This window comes from Haliotis cracherodii, unplaced genomic scaffold, assembly GCF_022045235.1.
Source record: "Haliotis cracherodii isolate W230 unplaced genomic scaffold, xgHalCrac1.p SCAF_2, whole genome shotgun sequence".
Lineage (NCBI taxonomy): Eukaryota > Metazoa > Mollusca > Gastropoda > Lepetellida > Haliotidae > Haliotis > Haliotis cracherodii.
Window position 1 is genome coordinate 62069636 of NW_027266275.1, and position 20889 is coordinate 62090524.

General features: G+C 40.5%; 1 protein-coding gene across 8 annotated transcripts in view; it reads left to right on the forward strand.

Annotated features, from left to right (window-relative positions):
- LOC139468327 (unconventional myosin-XV-like) overlaps positions 1 to 20889 on the forward strand; it is a 159419-nt gene that overhangs the window by 134135 nt on the left and 4395 nt on the right. For 6 of the 8 annotated variants that reach the window (XM_071250222.1, XM_071250219.1, XM_071250224.1 and 3 more), the window contains exons 40-61: positions 472 to 522; positions 4558 to 4672; positions 5269 to 5366; positions 5514 to 5540; positions 6525 to 6637; positions 8041 to 8067; positions 8750 to 8784; positions 12612 to 12664; positions 13141 to 13213; positions 13496 to 13572; positions 14062 to 14144; positions 14918 to 15048; positions 16080 to 16174; positions 16476 to 16559; positions 16694 to 16784; positions 17201 to 17367; positions 17813 to 17875; positions 18298 to 18362; positions 18991 to 19130; positions 19566 to 19615; positions 19812 to 19889; positions 20744 to 20878. In XM_071250222.1, the coding sequence (XP_071106323.1) occupies positions 472 to 522; positions 4558 to 4672; positions 5269 to 5366; positions 5514 to 5540; positions 6525 to 6637; positions 8041 to 8067; positions 8750 to 8784; positions 12612 to 12664; positions 13141 to 13213; positions 13496 to 13572; positions 14062 to 14144; positions 14918 to 15048; positions 16080 to 16174; positions 16476 to 16559; positions 16694 to 16784; positions 17201 to 17367; positions 17813 to 17875; positions 18298 to 18362; positions 18991 to 19130; positions 19566 to 19615; positions 19812 to 19889; positions 20744 to 20878 (1851 nt within the window). Of the gene's footprint in view, positions 1 to 471; positions 523 to 4557; positions 4673 to 5268; positions 5367 to 5513; positions 5541 to 6524; positions 6638 to 8040; positions 8068 to 8749; positions 8785 to 9848; positions 10386 to 12611; positions 12665 to 13140; positions 13214 to 13495; positions 13573 to 14061; positions 14145 to 14917; positions 15049 to 16079; positions 16175 to 16475; positions 16560 to 16693; positions 16785 to 17200; positions 17368 to 17812; positions 17876 to 18297; positions 18363 to 18990; positions 19131 to 19565; positions 19616 to 19811; positions 19890 to 20743; positions 20879 to 20889 lie in introns of those variants that run through there. The other 2 variants (XM_071250225.1, XM_071250226.1) reach the window with 2 other exon arrangements.

The window sequence follows — 20889 nt, forward strand, 5'->3', positions numbered from 1 at the left end:
ATGCGAGACCCTTTTCGATTATTTGAGAGACCGTTCATGACAAAGTGTGAGGCCTTTACGCCAGAATTGTTTTCACTAAGCACTGTGTGCTAAACAATTAGGCCTTCTCCCTAGCAATGTCACCCTTACCTATCTTCATAGCTTTAACCCCAAGAATTACAACTTAATTCACCGGCATATGGAGATAGTGATGGAGTCTGATGAGTGTTGGTCACATGTAGCAAGCTTGTTTGTTCTCTTTATTTTTAATTTCTACAGAGGCAGCTTCGTCTAGATTCCGATGTGAAGAATAATGTGGAAATTAATGATGTGAATGTCAGAATGTGGGTTGATCTACATCCTCCTTGACCCCAGCATCATGGGGAGGCTACTCTGGTGTGGACATAAGATGTGCGTTTAATGTTGTGTGATGACAATAAATAACAGATATGTTAGATTATATGTATGTTTAACTTCTCTGTTGTCTTCCAGGCCCGGCAGATGAAGGATATGGTGGACAAGTTCTGCCAGGAGAGTGAGAAGGTAAGCCTACTGTCATTTTTCTAGCAGTATCAACTGAAGCAAGTGTTGTTTTCTCGTTGTCTGTCCTGTGAGACATAGCCATATGAAAATGTAGAGTGTTGCGCCCTTGTATTGTATACAGTTAGATGTATGACTGATTCACATCAGATGCCTGCACGTAGTATGGGGGCGGAAACTCACCTTGTGTATGCCGTATATATTTGGCTTGATGTTTCTTTTCATTTAGTGAATTAAGACAATTGTTCAGCATGTCACTTGCACATAAAAAATCAGTCACACACCCTCACTCACACCAACCCCCATACACATCCACCTCAAATCATACCCACAAACCACACCCACTCCCACGCCCACGTCCACACCCATGCGCACACCCACGCCCAAACCCACAACCATAACCATAACCGCAACCATAACCACAACCACACCCTGACACACCATCCCAACACACCCTACGCTTACCCCCACCCCCATCCAGCCCCATCCACCATATCACATCGTAAAAGGCAACTAACGGGATGGGATGGTTAGGCTCGCTGACTTGGTTGAAGCATGTCTTTGATCCCAGTTGCGTGGATCGATGCTCATGATATCAATCACTGGATTGTCTGGTCCAGCCTCAATTATTTACAGACCGCCGTCATATAGCTGGAATATTGCTGAGTGAGGCGTTTAACAGCAAACAAACAAACAAACCAATCCACACCCACCCCTGCACCCACAACAACACCCTGACACACAAAATCACACACACCTTACACTCACCCCCACCCCTATCTACCCCCAATCACATCCACACTCACATTATAACTCACCCACACCAACTCCATAAACCAACTCAGTGCATATGTGTCCTGTGTATATGACTGAATAAAAATATGACTGAATAAAAATTTATAAAAAAACCAAAAAACTCCATAAACCACACCCACACACAAAATCACACCCACACACAAAATCACACCCACCCCTTCACGCACTCACCCCCATTCACCCACCCATCCACATTTGCATCCCAGTGACACCCACAACCCCCACAGCCACGGCCACACTCATGCTTACCCAACAGGTGGTGAGGTCGCTTTGTGGTTAGATTTTTAACGCATCATGCCCAAGACCTGGGTACAATTCTCATATTCCCCAGCAATCTTTCCAAATCACCCGTAACCTCAATTTTTAGTAATTACAGTTTAAAATGAAATGTTTAAATGTGACTGAAAGTTCTTATTAACTCAAACATTCTGAATAATCTTTTTCATAAAAAAAAGATGGTGAGTGAAAACCAAGTCTTTTCTTAATCGCGTGTGTTTGTTTACTTTGAAATAATGTCCTTCTTTAAGTTGTGTGATGGGAATGCACTAATACTGTCACTTTGTCTCTGTCCTCGGCTCTCCACCTACATCCAGCTGTATCACAGCAGATCTTTGTCTGGGAAGCCTCAGAACTGATTGCTTTCACTGTCGATTTGTTGCCTAAAACAGCAAACCATACCTCTCAATAAAGCTATTCTAACAGTTGCCATGTAGAGTACTACAGAGTTAAGTACTGGGAAATCAATTGTAAGATCACTGCTTGGCCAGTAGAGATGACACGATGTACATGAATGTATAAGAACAGCTAGTATGTAATAAACAGTCAAGTCTCGTTTATCCGACACTCGTTCATCCGACAATCGGCTTTATCTGAACAAATGATGGGAACCGAGTAAATCGGTGCTATTTAGTCCAATTAATCGACAGGCTCGCACTCCGACTCCGACACACCTTATTTGCAACGAATTGCTGAAATCACTCATTAATCAGTCTCGTTAATCTGACACAGTGATCAGCTAACTCTGTGGTCATCTGCCCGCGAGTACACAGCCCCGTGTTTTGATAAAAGACGAGTCGGCGAGTAGCTGCATATTTCAACGGCTGCAGAGATAAATTTGCTTAACAATAAACAATTACTGCTTTAAATAAACAAAATAGGATTAATCACATGCCTAGATTACCTCAATCTCATTAAAATTGGATACAAGTTCTCGCTGCCGCTGAGGACATCCCATTACAGGTCAGAATGACCTCTCGCAAACTTTGACCGACCAATGAAATTACTAACAGGAAAATATATTCCGCTAACAATGTAACACATAAATATGAATATTTCCTTTTTCCTTTTTTATTACTTGTTCATATCGTGTAGTTGTCCAATTTTCGATCACCAACATTATAATGATATGAAACCAACAATGTCTGATTAACAGGACTTGACTGTATTCATCTACACTGATCCGTATAAAATAGTTTGATTATTTGATGAGATTGTCAGGTGCCCACTATCAGTCAAAGCAATGTGGAGAAATTATTGTACTAACCTTGTGTGAAATGCTTGTTGGACAGTGTAAATAATGTGTGTGTTATGAAGGTGCCACTCGGGGGTGGGGTGTTATGGATTTATCTAACCTACAGCTAAAGATGACCACCCTATCTTTGATCTTTTTGAAACAGAAGAGGATTCAAAGACAATACTTACACAATAATGTAACTGTGAACTTCGGTAATGATCAGATACATTGAACTTGTTTAGTCTCTGGCTACTGCAAACCTTGTATAAAGAGAACAAAATAAAAGTAAATATATGAAGGTACAGTGGTCTCACCTAAGATGAAGGGACAGTAGTCTCCCCTTAGATGAAGGTACAGTTGTCTCCCCTCAGATGAATGAAAGTCGTCTCACCTTAGATGAAGGTACAGTTGTCGCCCCTTAGATGAATGTAAAGTCGTCTCCCTTTAGATGAAGGTGCAGTAGTCTCCCCTTAGATCAAAGTACAGTTGTCTCCCCTTAGATGAAGGGACAGTTGTCTCCCCTCAGATGAATGTAAAGTAATCTCCCCTTAGATCAAGGCACAGTTGTCTCCCCTTAAATGAATGCACACAAGCTCCTCCCAAGATCAAAACAGCTCCATTACATTATAGGTCAACATATATATCCATGTTACATTTAGTTTTTCCCACTAAACCGATTGACCCTGAACAACTTTTTACCATAAAATATTTTTAGCTATAAACTTTTCTTATATTTTTCTTTATGCCGCGTATATTTTTTAAAGCTGTTTTCTGAGACCGACTTGAAAAAAAACCTTCAGAAAAAAATATCAAATGGGGTGAGGGGGTTGGTTTGTCATCTCTGTCTTAGGTGAAATTGAAACAATGTAAAAAAAATTCTGTATACTAAATAAAATCGCAGTCAATCTATTTTAATCTTGCCATCTGAAAACATATTAACTTTTCATTTATCAGCAGCAGTACTAATCTGGAAATATAGGAATATAGTGGGTTTGTTTTTTCGACCAATGTTTAATTTTCGGTCAAAATATTATAAACCAAGTATTACAAAAACAGCCTTCGACTAAATTGGTTCACAAAAAATCTGTAAACTGAGATAATATTCAAGGCGCCAACTCTCACACACAGTTGTTGAGTCACTGCGATGTAATTGTTACTCTGTCGAAGTAGGGTATCAAGTTCTCCCTAATGACCCCTGTATTCAGGGAACTTGCAGCTGAGGTCATTTCGGTTTCTTTGAAGTTAATATTGGATTACCCTTTATGCTTTGCTCGACCATTTTATGGCTTTGTGAAAACATGTGCTTGAAGTGACAAACTGATTTGTTTTCTCTGCCTTGCAGTGTTAATATTGCAATAATTCCTAGACTGTTGGTAGTGGCTGCATATGCTGTGAAGTGTAAATGACCTTTCACTTGTCATCTTACATAATTTGGATACATATATTCTAATATTCTTAAAAAATGAGGAGTAGCAATCAAAAATTGTGTTTGTTTTTGGAGTTTTTGTTCAGATAAGCTGATTAAGATTAAGATGTGGAATATGAACAGCTAGCACAAGACATGCTCCCTGGGACTTTGATTATCAGTTTGTTGTATGATGAGTTCAATGTCATCCCTGGAGGAGTAGAACAGGGAACATTACCGTGAACTGTTCACCAGATACATTGAGTATTCCCCTACTGTGATGATGGCATGTGTTCACCAACAGGACAACAAGTACGCTGTTGCCATCCGGGACTACGTGACGAGGGAGTCAACGCTGTTGAGTTTCCGTCGTGGGGACATCATCAAGCTCCTGGACCCTGAGATGAACTTGGATGAAGGTACAGTGGTCTCACTTTAGATGAAAGTACAGTAGTCTCCCCTTAGATGAAAGTACAGTAGTCTCCCCTTAGATGAAGAGACAGTAGTCTCCCCTTGGATGAAGAGACAGTAGTCTCCCCTCAAATGAAGAGACAGTAGTCTCCCCTCAGATGAATGTACAGTTGTCTCCCCTTAGATAAATATGTAGTAGTCTCCCCTTATATGAATGCACAGTAGTCTCCCCTTAGATGAAAGTATAGTAGTCTCCCCTTAGATGAAGGTACAGTAGTCTCACCTTAGATGAAGGTACAGTAGTCTCACCTTAGATGAATGCACAGTAGTCTCCCCTTAGATGAAGGTAGAGTAGTGTCCCTTTCCATAAATGCATAGTAGTCTCCCCTCAGATGAAGGTACAGTAGTCTCACCTTAGATGAAGGTACATTAGTCTCCCTTTCAGTGAATGCACAGTAATCTCCCCTTAGATGAATGCACAGTAGTCTCCCCTTAGATGAAGGTACAGTAGTCTCCCCTTAGGTGAAGGTACAGTAGTCTCCCCTGTCTGCCAATGTATGCATCTTTCAGAAACTGTGATTACTGTATGATTTCTTTCCTGTAGGGTGGTTGTATGGATCCCTGAATGGCCTTGTTGGAATGTTACCAGCTGAATATGTCAAACCCCTTGCTAGACATGAGGTGGAAACCAACAACATGAAGGTCAGTTGTCTCAATGTCAATTTTCAGTGTTGTCGTTAAGCACTAGCTCTTTTCAAATAGTTGTAGACGGAATATGATTTTGGAGAAATAAATGCTTTGCTTCTATTTGCATGCTCTGAGAATATTGTTTTATTTTTTTTATCACAGGTTCAGTTGACACGGCAAACAAGTCGAGTAAGTCTCACACCATGGCATGCATGGCACTTTCTATTTCTTATGTAAAATTCATACAAGTCACATAATCATTTTTCATATAAATCTCGACCCGTGAAGATTCTTGTTTAGAATAGGTCTTCAGCAACCCATGCTTGCCGTAAAAGGTGACTATGCTTGTCGTAAAAGGCGACTAACGGGATCAGGTGGTCAGGCTCGCTGACTTGGTTGATGCATGTCATCAATCCCAATTGCGTGGATTGATGCTCATGATATTAATCACTGGATTGTCTGGTCCAGACTCGATTATTTACAGACAGCTGTCATATAGCTGGAATATTGCTGAGTGCGGCGTTAAACAATAAACCAACCAACCAACAATCATATAAATCTCAAATAGTTACCTAGTCGGAGTGTGATGTGTGATATAGTAGGATTGTGTGCAGCATGTGCTGTAGGCTTCAATTGGGGGACAAACTGAGTGATACTACCCATGAAGATCTGGGTTCGAATAGGTCTGCCACAACCCAAGCTTGTCGTAAGAGGCGACTATCGGGATTGGGTAGTCAGGCTCACTGACCTGGTTGATGCATGTCATAGTATCCCAATTGTGTAGATCGATGATGTCAGTCACTCAATTATTTACTGACCGCCATCATATAGCTGGAATATTGCTAAGTGCGGTGTTAAACCACAAATTGAGTTTGAAACCCCGTAATACACTGTGCAGCTGTTCTATCATGATACACTCACTGTCTGTGCAACAGTTCCTCCAGGTAGTGTGTGTGCAAGCGTTAGCGCGCGCGCCTCTGTGTACGTGCATGCGTGCTCGCCTCTGTGTGCGCGTATGTGTGTGCGTGTGTGTCTGCATGTGTGCATGCGTGTGTGTGTGTACATGCGCGCCTCTGTGTGCGTGCATATGTGTGTGTGTGTGTCTGCATGTGTGCGTGCATGCGTGTGCGTGTGTGTACAGCAGTTCCTCCAGGTATTGTGTGTGTGTTGCAGGATGGGCATTATGCTGATGACCGCAGTGACACCAGCCAGGGCACCGTCGTGGCTGATGGAAAGTACTCCATGATGGAGTTTGCTCTTCTGCACTTCCGGGAGTCAATCGAAAAGTAAGACTTTTGTCACAGCCTCAGAACATCATTTCCTATATTTTAAATCACAAAACCTGTAACAGTGAATTTATATGGGTAATTTGTTTTTCAGATATTTGGTAGGAATGTTGAAATATTCATGTGAAATTTAGAACGAGGAAGTCAAATTAAAATAGAAAGTTTGAAGATGGTGATTGAACTAAGTACCCGGTAGTAATATTGTCATACAACAAAAGCATTAATTGTGTGATTTGTTAGACATTGAGAAAGAGGTGTGATACTTGGCCTATTTAATGGATGTATCTTGTCTTCATGTTGGAGTGAGTGAGTGAATGACATGATGACAGTAACTTGGGCTGACAAATTCACTACCTTATGCGATAAGAGATGTCACCTTTAGCCATCTCTGTTGTCGGTAACTTGATTGAATAGCTCTTTGTCTCTTTCATCATTCAAACAAAACTATAGTAGTGAAAGGGTCCAGTGTATCTAGAAAAAACAGACACTCAAAATGTCATGTCTGAATCAACATCACAATAGCCAACTCTGCAGTGGAACAAGCCCCCAGTTCCCGATGCTGGTTTAGAAGTACCCAGTGAGATACCTTAGGTAGGTCTCCACTGAGGTATTGAAAGGTCAGTCTTACTCTAACACCTTGGTAGGTCTCCACTAAGAGACTGGATGGCCAGCCTTAGTCTGATGCCTTGAGTAGGTCTCCACTAAGAGACTGGATGGCCAGCCTTAGTCTGATGCCTTGAGTAGGTCTCCACTAAGAGACTGGATGGCCAGCCTTAGTCTGATGCCTTGAGTAGGTCTGCACTAAGAGACTGGATGGCCAGTCTTAGTCTGATGCCTTGAGTCGGTCTCCACTGAGAGACTGGATGGCCAGCCTTAGTCTGATGCCTTGAGTGGGTCTCCACTAAGAGACTGGATGGCCAGCCTTAGTCTGATGCCTTGAGTAGGTCTCCACTGAGAGACTGGATGGCCAGCCTTAGTCTGATGCCTTGAGTAGGTCTCCACTGAGAGACTGGATGGCCAGCCTTAGTCTGATGCCTTGAGTAAGTCTCCACTAAGAGACTGGATGGCCAGTCTTAGTCTGATGCCTTGAATGGGTCTCCTCTGTAGAGGGTATTAATACCACTCCCTCACTTACTCTAAGATATCTGTGGTGGAATTTACTCAATATACATGTTCTGCAGTGAAGGTATTGAGGAATGTACAGGTAAAGATAGGTATGCACACCAAGAAATGCTTTAATACATTAAAGCTTTACAGTGCCAGAAACCTAAACAATAATATCATTATTTTATCCATAATTTTTATTTATGATTGTGATAAAGTCGTAGTGTTTCTAGTTGACTCAGGGACTAGTTAGAGCTCATATTACAATACAATGTTTCAACGACTATGACCTATTTCAGGATTCCCGATCATTCCTTGCGTCAGAGGTAATTTATTTTCTGCTAGCAGTATTCCAGCTTCATACTGACCTACCATCTACGGGGTTATTCTGCAGTAGTACCGAGACATACGTTACAGTGCACACTGGTGTTAGAAGTGACTATTTTTTTCACAGCATCAATGGCCTGTTACTCACATGTCTCAATTTTATAATTTTCATAATTTTTTGTTGTGAATGAACTTGTGACATGTCAAACTCATTTCAAAATTATTTTATTTATGATTGAGGGAGACTGTTGTATTATGTGTAAATATTAAAATAGGTTGACTATCATTCAGGCATAATCTAAATGGTGTCTCTTGCTTTATGAACTAAATAAACTTTCTTAACAATCTTGAAATTCTTGCTCAGGCTTGCCTTTCAAATAGGGACCTGTAAACAAATATTGCATTAACAAGACAAAACTTAAAGTTGAAATACAATAATTTTAACAATTGCATTTATAAATATTGCTTCAACATGTGGCTTTGTTAATTTTGTAATATTATCAAATTTTAATATATCAAATATGTAATTATTTATCAAATTATATATAATTTAAAGTTTAAACATTCTGTTTGGGTTTAGATAAGCTTGAGTATAGTGTTATACAAATGTTACATTCGCTAAGCAGGATACAATATTCACAAACTGGATGCAATGTTGTTAAAACATGTGTCACATTGCAGACATGCACGAGGTCCGTCTCGAGATATCCGCACAGGTAATGCAGCACTTGAGAGAGGCTAGCTCCTCTGGTTAGCCAGACATGTTTCTTATTGTCTATACCTTGCATCTACAGCCGGCACAGAACAGCATGTCTGACTGTACACCTCACCGTCAGCACGACTGTGTACCACATGCTGAGACAAACCACATGTTCCTGCTGCAGTCTGTGGCGGGGAGGGGAGCGGCTCTCTGATTTGGGGGGAGGTTCTGATTAGGTGGCAAACTTTTTGATTCAGTGGGGAATGTTCTGTTTGAATGAGGAACATTCTGATTGTGTTTGGGGAAGAGTCCATTTGTTTAGGGTAGATTCTAATTAGGGGGAAGCTCTCTGATAGGGTGAAGAAGATTCTGATTAGGTGGCAAGCTCTCTGATTCAGTGGGGAAAGTTCTGATCATGTGAGGAAGAGTCGATTTGTGAAGGGTAGATTCTGATTGTGTGGGGAAGATTCCAGCTGGAAGGGGGGGATGGGGTGATTTCAAATGGGTGGGATGGGGAATATTCAGATTTCAAGTTTGTCTGATGCTAGTATCTTAAATTGTTTAAGTTCTTTTGTTGTGCCATCAAATTACGAAACGAAAGATTTTAGTCAAAGGTCAAGGATCAATGTCAATGTCAGTGAAGGGGGATAACCCATAGTTAACCTACAAATTGTTTCCACACATGAGTGTAAATTTGATGTGATATTGAAGTATGGGTTGAAAACCTGATGACCAACCCCGCCACAACTCCGCCACAACTCCGCCACAACTCCGCACCAATATGTCGGTAATTGTCTCAGGCATGTGTCAACACTGCAGTTGAGTCCCTGTGTTGTATGAACGACACCATGTACGTCCTATACTCCATCGCAGTGCATCACACTCAGGGACTCCACTGTGGAGGATCGTTGCAATGAGACATCAACTGGAAAACCGGGTTGTTGTCAATTTATCTCTTTCCTCAAACAGAATTGGATTCTAACTAAAACCCGGTTTTCCGTTGATTTCACATTGAGCTTACCTAGAGCTGATACAATATTTAACCCGCCTCCCTATTATGCTAACCTGATTTGTATTTAGGTATGAGATGATGCGGACAGATGATGGATCGATACGAGGAACCATTAAGATGATCGAGAGTCTGAAGCTGCGTAATCTGCAGCAGCAGCAGCTACAACAACGGCCTCATCGAGGTGATGGTGCGGTGCTTGCTTCATTAACTCTTCATGTTAGAGACGATGTAGTCAAAGCTGTGACGATACACGCATTGGTCATTACTGAATTTAACATGAAATAGATGAATACATTTTACAGAATTATCACACGGTTTTATTTTGGACTGAATGTATTTATGTGTGTCACAGCCTTGAATATGTTGTTGATAACTACTCTTGTATAACCTATATAACTCCCATGTCCTGCATCTAACAGCCAATAACAGCGTGGTTAGGAAGCTTGTAGTATGATACTAACAATAACACTCCAGCATGTACTGGGCTCGTGTAATAATCATATATCAGAACTTATTTCACTTCTTTGTTTTTTTATTGTTCACTTTTGTTTTTGAGTTTCTTTGTTGTTTCTTTTGTACTCACCCAGAATAATTATATTGTATGTTTGCATTTATGAAACTTATCATTGTTTTCTTTGTAAGAATTGTTGTTTAGTAAACACAATCATGTAATAGAACAAACCTCTTTCCATCAGGGTCTGACGAATTCTCCTTATAAGGTCGTGTCAAGTAAACACTCCTTATAAGGTCATGTCAAGTGAACCTTCTAATCAGTCAAACAGTTTCTTCTGAAATCATTTTTGACTTTGGAATATCAAAATTGAATGTAAACAGGCAGTTCAAAATGTAGAATAATAATGTCCATACTATGTTGAGGATAGTTTACCCCCTGTCATTTCAGTCCCATCTTTCATTTAATGACATTAGAATTTCTTTTAGTTGTTACTTCATACATCAAACATCAAACATCAAACATCAAACATTAGTAAAATGTGAAACCAGGGCCATAATATCTGATTATAATTAGATTACTAATGAAAATATGTCGTCTTGTAAGATCTCATTAAACCTTTCATCTCTAAGTATATTCCCCTTACTCTTTTTATTGATATTTAACCCCTCAATCTTCAAGGCATGATGCATGGGTTTGGATTGTGAGCTTGTATAGCTGTAAATGTTATGATGCAGTGTTAAAACTTGGATGAAGTGTTTGCATGTCTTTGGTTCACTTTGTGTGCTGTGTGGAATAGGCATTTGTTCTGTCCAAGACATGTTTGTCAGTATAAGTGTTTTACAAAGTGTCTGCTTTTTCTGGCCATGTGCCTGCATGTGTTTTAGCTGCATGGCATACGGCATTGGATTGGGGAGTTTGTGTTCACCCTTTCAGTGTCAAGTCTTCAGTTAGAGATATGTTCACCCTTTCAGTGTCAAGTTGCAAGTAGATAATTATATGTTCACCCTTTGAGTGTCAAGTCGGAAGTAGATGTATGTTCATTCTTTGAGTGTCAAGTCTCAAGTTGATATATGTTCACCCTTTGAGTGTCAAGTTGCAAGTAGATAATTATATGTTCAGCCTTTGAGTGTCAAGTCTCAAGTAGATAATTATATGTTCACCCTTTGAGTGTCAAGTCCCAAGTAGAGGTATGTTCACCCTTTGAGTGTCAAGTCGGAAGTAGATAATTATATGTTCACCCTTTGAGTGTCTAGTCTCAAGTAGATGTATGTTCACCCTTTGAGTGTCAAGTCTCAAGTAGATATATGTTCAGCCGTTGAGTGTCAAGTCTCAAGTAGATACATGTTCACCCTTTGAGTGTCTAGGCTCAAGTAGATATATGTTCACCCTTTGAGTGTCAAGTCTCAAGTAGATATATGTTCAGCCGTTGAGTGTCAAGTCGGAAGTAGATAATTATATGTTCACCCTTTGAGTGTCAAGTCTAATGTAGATATATGTTCACCCTTTGAGTGTCAAGTCTCAAGTAGATAATTATATGTTCAGCCTTTGAGTGTCAAGTCTAATGTAGATATATGTTCACCCTTTGAGTGTCAAGTCTCAAGTAGATAATTATATGTTCACCCTTTGAGTGTCTAGGCTCAAGTAGATATATGTTCACCCTTTGAGTGTCAAGTCTCAAGTAGATATATGTTCAGCCGTTGAGTGTCAAGTCGGAAGTAGATAATTATATGTTCACCCTTTGAGTGTCAAGTCTCAAGTAGATATATGTTCAGCCGTTGAGTGTCAAGTCGGAAGTAGATAATTATATGTTCACCCTTTGAGTGTCAAGTCTAATGTAGATATATGTTCACCCTTTGAGTGTCAAGTCTCAAGTAGATATATGTTCACCCTTTGAGTGTCAAGTCACAGGTAGATGTTCATCCTGCATTCTGTATGTTCCACTTCTGTAAATACTAAATGTAGCAACTCTCTTTTTAAATTGTGAAATATAACAGTTTTGAAGAAAACCTGCCCTGACAACATCTTATTTTGGAAAAAAAAAATTCCTCAGGTTTTCTTTAGGAAAATACTGAATTAAAAAATAAGTTAGTTTTCTACATTCACTAACTCTTGATTTTTAGACAGACACCTGGCTCCGGTGAATTTCGAATGTGGGAACAAACTGCTAAACCAATGCACTTTCATGACCCATTGATGGATTATGAATCAAAACTTAAAAACTAATTGTCAGTTTTACATCCTTCTGATTTGTGAATTTGAAAGTCGTGAAATTAATGATTTTTTTATTGGACTTCAGTCGTAAATGTGAAGTTAAGGTAAGGCCCATAAACAATTCATGCATTAGTGAATAACATTGACACTGACATATCTGCAATAGGGTCATCTGATTGGACATGGAAGGAACAGGCGGAGCTGATCAAGTGGACTCGGGTGAGACATGGATAGGCACTTTTTGGGCTGTAGCAAACACCAGACTCACGATATGAGTTGTAATACATTGTTCTTGATACAATCTGTGCCACAATGCATTATTTCGACTCAGTTCATGTTTGATATGGGGCGGTCGGGTAGCCTAGTGGTTAAAGCGTTTGCTTGTCACCCTGAAGACCTGGGTTAGATTCCCGACATGGGTACAATGTGTAAAGCCCATTTGTGGTGTCCCCTGCCATGATATTGCTGGAATATTGCTAAAAGTGGCGTAAAACCATACTCACTTACTCACTCATGTTTGATATAACAAAGGATAAGAAAAGTTCCCCAAAATAACTTTTGATCTAAGTTGATAATGTTCTTTTAAGATAAAAAGTACATAATCAGAATAATGAAGTCAGTAGTTTGACTGTTGCTGTCACTCACTGTGTCTAAGTGTGTATCACTGTGTAACTCCTGAATTGTTCCTCCTGCAGTCACCAATCCAGGCCTCCCTGCTTAAACTACAACCTTCAGAGCTGAACAAGCTGGGTCTCGAGTGCTTCATGGGTAAGTAACAAGTCTTTTGTGTTGGACTAGTCAACCTCAAAACATTCCTTTTGATGAATTTGAAAACATGCCAAGGGAGGCTACTCTAATGGCAAGAATCTCAAGGGAGACAACTCTTTACATAAATATTCTATTCACAAGAACTTACATGATATTTTTTAGTAAAATGTTTTTGTCTCCTTGAAATCTTCTCTTGGTGTTTTATGTTCAGACTGTCAAGGAAATAAATGGATTGGTGTGTTCAAGTCTGTCTTTACAAAAATGTGATGTGTGATGTTTCAGCCATAATGATGTTCATGGAGGACTACCCAAAACAGAGAAACATGACCGACTACGATTGTGTGATGAGAATTCTCAAGGTAGGTACATCGACATCCAGTGAAGGCATTTACTGAGATAGTAGCCTGTCTGTTCCCAGAACAGCTTGTAGCCAATGGATATTTGCTACTCAAAACATAACACATCCGATTCCTTCATCTTACTACAGTTAATCTGTCATGCTATGACAGATTAACTATAGTAATGTAAAAGAATTTTATGTTCTTTAAACTCTTTTGAGTAGAATTGATGTGTTGTACTGTCACCTGCAGAACTAATCATGGGCGGGCAGATCCACCATTGTTTTAAGGGAGGGGTCCAAAATATCGAAATCCTCTCTTCAAATAATTTTGCTGCCTCCAACTGACTACATTTGTTTTTCAAAAGGGCGTACCCCCTGGACCTTTCTTTGGATCTGCCTATGCTAACGCTACTTTCGATTTGTCTTTGCTAAACTTTTAAAAGACTGTCCACCTTTTGGACAACTCCAAAGGGAAGTAAGTACATGCTGACTTTCTGTCCTGCTTCAGAGCTGTCACAAGTACCCCGAGCTGAGGGACGAAGTTTTCTGTCAACTGTGTAAACAGACCACCAGCAACAGGAGCATGAAACCGTGAGTGCCTCGATCTTAGAATGTTGGACACATCTTGTACAAAACACACTGGAGTTAGCTGTCAACTGAACATCTCCAGTTGATCCCTTATACAGAACCTATATGTGACTGGTAACCCAGCAGTGTGTGAGAGTAAGGTGGACCGTGTTGATACAGACAGCATTGTTACCACCTCCACTGTCAAGTAAAACAAGTGCTGTAACCTGTGCATGTGTCGTGAGCTTTCCATAGTAAAGGGGGTTCAACCATGTGTTTGTTTGTTTGTTGTCTAACGCCGCACTCGGCAATATTCCGGCCATATGACGGAGGTCTGTAAATAATCGAGTCTGGACCAGACAATCCAGTGATTGACATCATGAGCATCGATCCACGCAACTGGGATATGGTGACATGCATCAACCAAGTCAGCGAGCCTGACCACACGATCCTGTTAGTCGCCTCTTACGACAAACAAAGTCCATGTGAAAAAGTGATGTTCACAGCTATTTTGATATAGCATTTTGAAGCTGAACTTATAAGAACTGATAAGAACCACTTGTTGATTTCAACTTCTTATTGTGTGCAGTGTGGGATTTTTTGCTGACTATGATATTTTGTTGGTGAAGAAGACAGAGATTTTAAACATTCATCACATGACCATTTATGTGGACGTTTTTCATATCCAGTCTGTTCGTTATTAAAAGAGTGTTGTATATTGAATGTGGGGTAGTGATTGAAGGCTGGTATAAGATGGTGTCATGTGTTCCTTTGATGACACTGCAATCCTGTTACAGTCGCAGTGCCACCCGTGGATGGAGGCTGTTTGCGCTGATCGCTGCATTCAGTGACTGCTCGGAGATGTTGCGACCCTACCTGTTCAAGTATCTGGAGACGACGGCCTCGGACACCTCCCGCCACTACAGCAGTGAGTTCCGTCACAGTGATTTTAAGGACTGAGCACCATATACTACACTCTGTTTGATAAGGAAATGATACACTAACTGAGGATGAATAATATGTGTTTGAAGATGGTATCAAATATCTTGGTATCTCCATCACAAGTTGTGGAGTATGTGGTAATTTAATTTGTGGTGGTATGAGAGTCATTGTAGCCATTAAGAATTTGGATGTAATCTTGACAAGCAGTATTTTGAACAACAACATCATTCAACTGATGAACTGGCAAGAAGTAACATTGTGTATTTATAAAAAAGAAATTGTTATCAATAATTCTCTTTGTCATGATTTGGGGTGGTAGTTTAAAGCCCATTTAGTCTCCCATTTTTGTTTGTTTGTTGTTTTAACGCCGCACTCCGCAGTTTTCCAGCTATATGACGACAGTCTATATGTAAATAATCAAGTCTGGACCAGTCAATACCGTCATTGACATCATGAGCATCGATCCAATTGGGATACACTGACATACATCAACCATGTCAGCGAGCCTGACCACCCGATCCCGTTTATAAGTTGCCTCTTACGACAAGCATAGTCACTTTTTAAAGCAAGCATGGGTTGCTGTTCTACCCCGGATCTTCACGGGTCTAGTCTCTAAGTACTACCATTACACTTCATGAAAACATGCACTGCAAGGCATGCCAAAATGGACAATGGAGCCATAATGACACTTGATGTCTGAAGTGGGCTATACCCAGGTGTCCCTTCATACACACAACTTTTTCCAACAGTGTAAAGACAGCCAAGCATCACCTACAACAGATGTTGTAGCGTGCATGTATAACAAAGCATAAAATCAAGTAAACAAATCATACTTACAAGTGCAAACAAATCACACAATCACTTAGGTTATTGACAATACCGTGTCTATGCGTTACATTTGTTGCTTGTGCAGCCTTCCTGTTTCATTGAGACACATTTCTTTACCTAGACATTTGTTAGCAATGATATGAAGGGGCAATGATCCCAGTCTCTGATGTCTGGATGATTCTGTTACAGATGCTGCTGCCCTGTGTCTGCAGAACCTTCGGAAGACGTTCAAGTTTGGCGGACGAAAGAACACACCCCTGAAAGAGGAGGTGCAAGCTCTGGCGGTGAGTTGGGCTGTTCTTGTAGAATGTTACCTTCAGGATATTGGAGCAGATGGATCTTGTGTCTTTACATTACCTATAACATGTACCCTTTGCTTGATATTAGGGAACAGGTGCCCAGTGGTCTTTTAAAGGAGCAGCAATTCACATTGCAGAGTTGCATACCTTAAATGCACCAGGATCTGCTGAATATGGATTTGAATCCCAGATTTGCCCTGATTATGATCCTTGTTATCTCAGAAGTGCATCTGTGCTTTATGACCTTTGTCACTGGAGTACTCACTCACTGTGTTTGCTGTTGTAGGATGGAAGGAACTCAAAACGCTTCCCGTTCATCTACAGTGGCTCAGACACCCAGGGGGGAATGCTACAGGTCAAATCCTGCACGGTAAGACGAAGTTTAGTTCATCGAGCCAGATGTTGGCAAGACTCTCCAAGACCAGTTCTAACAATTTTTGTAAATGTTCACATGAATTTCCTTTAGTTTGAACTGTTGATTTTGAATTGTGATTCCATTATCAGATCGTGCTAGATGCCATTGATTTCATCTGTCGAGATCTCAACATCTTTGACCCCATTGAGATGGAAGAGTACACCCTCTTCATGAGGACAAGTAAGTCCACCTGCATTCATGATCAACTTACACTGCACTCAAAATCAAATGTCTGTGATCTTAGTGAATATTAATAAGGAAAAGATCCCCTTGTAGCAGGTGTGATAACAATAAATGTATAAGTCTTAGTATTCCACTGAAGTAGATTCCACTGGTCATAGAAGACGTTATAGCAGCGAAAATTTTCTAAATTGATTTGCGGAAAATCGGCGATGACACCAGGTGTTCTTGAAAAGTTGCTGCCCTACAGTTAGCACTGTCACTCACACAATTTGCAAAGAAGAAAAGAAAAGTTAAATTGTTTAGCGTATGTCAACTATACAGTTTTCAGGTTTGCATTACTCATGATTATCTGAAATTGTTTGTGTGACATCTGGCAACACACAGCTCATGTTGTAACATCTCCGTGTTTACAGGGGACGGCAAGTTCAACAAGCTGAGCCGGGAGGAGTACATCCTGGATGTGACCGCCCAGTTTGCCCGGGAGAAGAATGAATTCGACCTGATCTTCCAGCGCACTGTGTGGTTCTTCCCACTGACCCACCTGGACAACGAGATCTACATAGACATGATGTTCAACCAGGTACATGTCTCTCATCCCTTAGGGTCCTAGGGTAGCTGAGTGGTTAATGCGTTCACTTGTCACACAGAAGGCCTGGGTTCAATTCCCACATGGGCGCAATGTGTGTAGCTTTCTCAGTCCCCCGCCGTGATATTGCTGGAATATTGTTACTGTGTAAAACTACTCATTCACTCACTCGCTCTAATCCCTTATGTAATGCTGGATCAATATAATGCTAGCCTACTTCAAAATATGTAACCCTGGTACACAGATAGGAAGAATCTTAGTAACCATACCACAAATGGCCCCTGACAGCTAGCTGGAGGGAGCAGGGTGGGGGGGGGGGGGGGGGGGTATTAAAACCATCTCTGTTCTGTGTTTACTGTAAACAGGAGTGCATGTGCTCTATTAGTATGTGGCGTCATGTTTGACTATTGACACTAGTCTGTCTGTGTGTCCTCCCTAGTGCATCCTGGACTATCTGGATGGGCTGCTCATCAACAGGAGCACTCTTGGCAAGGAGGAGCTGGTATGTATACAGCATCGTCATGTGTTAATCAAGTCTTCCTCTGCAGACTAAACATACTGACAGGCTTGTCTTCTGTATATTCGTTGAAGTTAAATATGTGTCCAAATTATTCATGGTAACAATGTATTGATTATGACTTCATTGGAATTAAGATAGCTTGGGGAGCGGATGTTTTTTGCATATTGTAACTTCAAAATATCCAAAGATGAGAGCAGTGTTATTCATTCAGAACTATGTCATTTCAGTAGTTAAACAGCTTTTCAAAAGGGAGGGTCCTAAATATCAAAATCATCTCTCAGATAAATTTACTGCCTACAGCATACTACATTTGGTTTTCAAATGGGAAGGGGGTGCTTGATCTGCCTGTGGTAGTGGTAACAGTTAGTTTCAAGTGTGCATCTCTGAATCTGTTCTCTCTCCAGGACCAGATTGCCAGGATGGGATCCCTCCTGTACAAGGCACAGAACCAGGTCAAAATACCAACCATGTGAGTAGAACTTAAGACCTCACTCACACACCAGCATGGCAGCCTGATCAATAAAACATGGACTACAAGTGTTCTTGATCATTTTTCCTCAAGCTGATTACTTTGTATATATACCATAATATATAATCTGTTTACACTCCGAATGTTACTCCTAATGTCACTGTCAGGAACCTTCTGTTCATAATCCTCGAGGACCCTTCTGGTCAATCTTGATGAAGATGTTCCTCGAGGAACCTTCTCTTCATCTTGATGGAGATGATCTTCGAGGAACTTTCTGTTCATCTTGATGGCGATGATCCTCGAGGAACTTTCTGTTCAGTTATGATGGCGATGATCCTCGAGGAACTTTCTGTTCATCTTGATGGCGATGATCCTCGAGGAACTTTCTGTTCATCTTGATGGCAATGTTCCTCGAGGAACCTTCTAAGTTTACAAATGTTTCAAGATTAACAAATCATCCATACCGACTGACTGACTGACAGACACAGATGCACCTTTTCATAGATGAACATTTCGAACAGCAATTGTCCAAAAGTTTGGTTTCTGGGTTAAGGGGTATAGGCTAACAGAGTCACGAGACGCAGCGGTTATATGTGTGTGTGTCATATCTATGTGCTTGTGTTTACAGGAAGGACATTGACATTATGGTCCCCAGGACTGTGAAGTCCCTCCCTGAGATGAGACCCCAGCAATGGCTGAACCGAGTGACCGACTACATGCGGGGCATCGCCCAGATGTCACCAGCAGACTGCAGGGTTGCAGTCTTAGGTCAGTCTCAGTTGCCAGGCAGATGGTGGGCAACATGATGGTTCTATGACAGAAGAAATGATACGAATGTCTGGTTGTCTAGTTGATGTAATAGTTCTGCCTGGATCTATGGTTGTGGGTTGTGGGTTCAGAGTCCATCCCGATTGTATTCCTCTCAGCAACAAGCTGGGATTACGCAAAGTTATAAACATGGTGCCCTGGTTGTGACATGGTCAATATTAAGCTTGCCTTTGTGATATGACTGCAATACTGTCAAGAATGGTGCTATATACCACGAGTCACTCACCCGTCTACAAAATATAGGCTGTTCGATATTCTTTCATGCTTATATCTACTTGTTATGCATTAGTTAATGAATTATATGTTGTGGAGAGAACTCATTGAGAAAAAAGCATTACTTAATAACTTTATGATGGTGATGTTTTTCTTTTTCAGAAATGCTCTCAAGATGGCCACTCTTTGGTTCTACTTTCTTCCTCATAAAGGTTAGTGTCTTTATCAACAACACAGATATTTCATATTTGTCTATTAATGTTAATACTTAAAAAAGTAAGAATAAACATTATGTTATCATTTATATTTCATTTATAGACATGTTGCTATGTTGAAGGTAGAAGAGACACATTTTGTTTCTTAGAACCAGATGTGATTTTAGAATGTGACCTTCCCTTTCTTTGTCAGAGCGTACCTAACGTGACAGGAGAGTGCATGTTGGCTGTGAACAAGGTCGGCATCCAGTTCCTCAAGAGAGACTCACAGGTAACCTTGGCAACCATCATATTGATTAGCATTGGATTCAATGAGTCCAATCTTACTCGACAGTTTCCAATATACATATGTATCTTCTGATTTTTTTATTCCCCCCGGTATGTAAAAGGGGAGATATAGTAATCAGCTTGTCTGTCCAACTGACCATTTTTTTGTCTGGATCATATCTCTAAAACTAATAGGTATTCTTTTTATGAAACTTTGCACACACAAAGACCAGGTTGTCAACTGGTGCCTTTTGCTTTTTACGGTATTTTAGAATTTTACTTATTTACTTTTCCATGGCAACAAGTTTCACTTTGACACTGTTCATTGTGGTGTGTTTGTCCAGACCATATCTCTAAAACTAATAGGTATTCATTCATGAAACTTTGCATACACAGAGATCAGGTTTTCATTTGGTGCCTTAAACTATTTAGGCATTTTTTAAATTTTTATTTCAATTATTTGTTACATCTCTATTTATTTATATGTTATCATGATTTGTTCTTTAGAAATTGTGGGGGCCGGGGGGATTTGTCATCTTCTGATGACTCTTATCATAACATTGTTACCTAGCTTAAGTATAATTTATTCAGGTTAAAAGTACATTGCCCTGCTCAGATGACAGAAACAAAACCAGTTACCTTTCCGGCTATTTTTAGAACTAATAACAAGGCTGGGAAAGCCCTTGTTCAATGGTCCAAGGAATTGGTTGGTTTGGGAATAAATCTTTCAACTTAATCTGTGCTGCAGGCTAGAAGCTCTGAGGTTCTTTTTTCAGTGAGGTGAAGTAGTTGTCTCTGTTTGACAGAGAACCTGACTGAACTAGTTTGATGTGTAAAATATGTGGACTTTGTTCCCAGGATGTTATACTGAAGCATCCGTTCAGCGAGATCTTGTCAACACGGCGTTACCGCAGCGACTACAACGTCAACTACCTGGACATGAAACTTGGCAATCTCATGGTGCAGAAGATCCTCCGCATTGAAACAGATCAGGTAAGCAGATG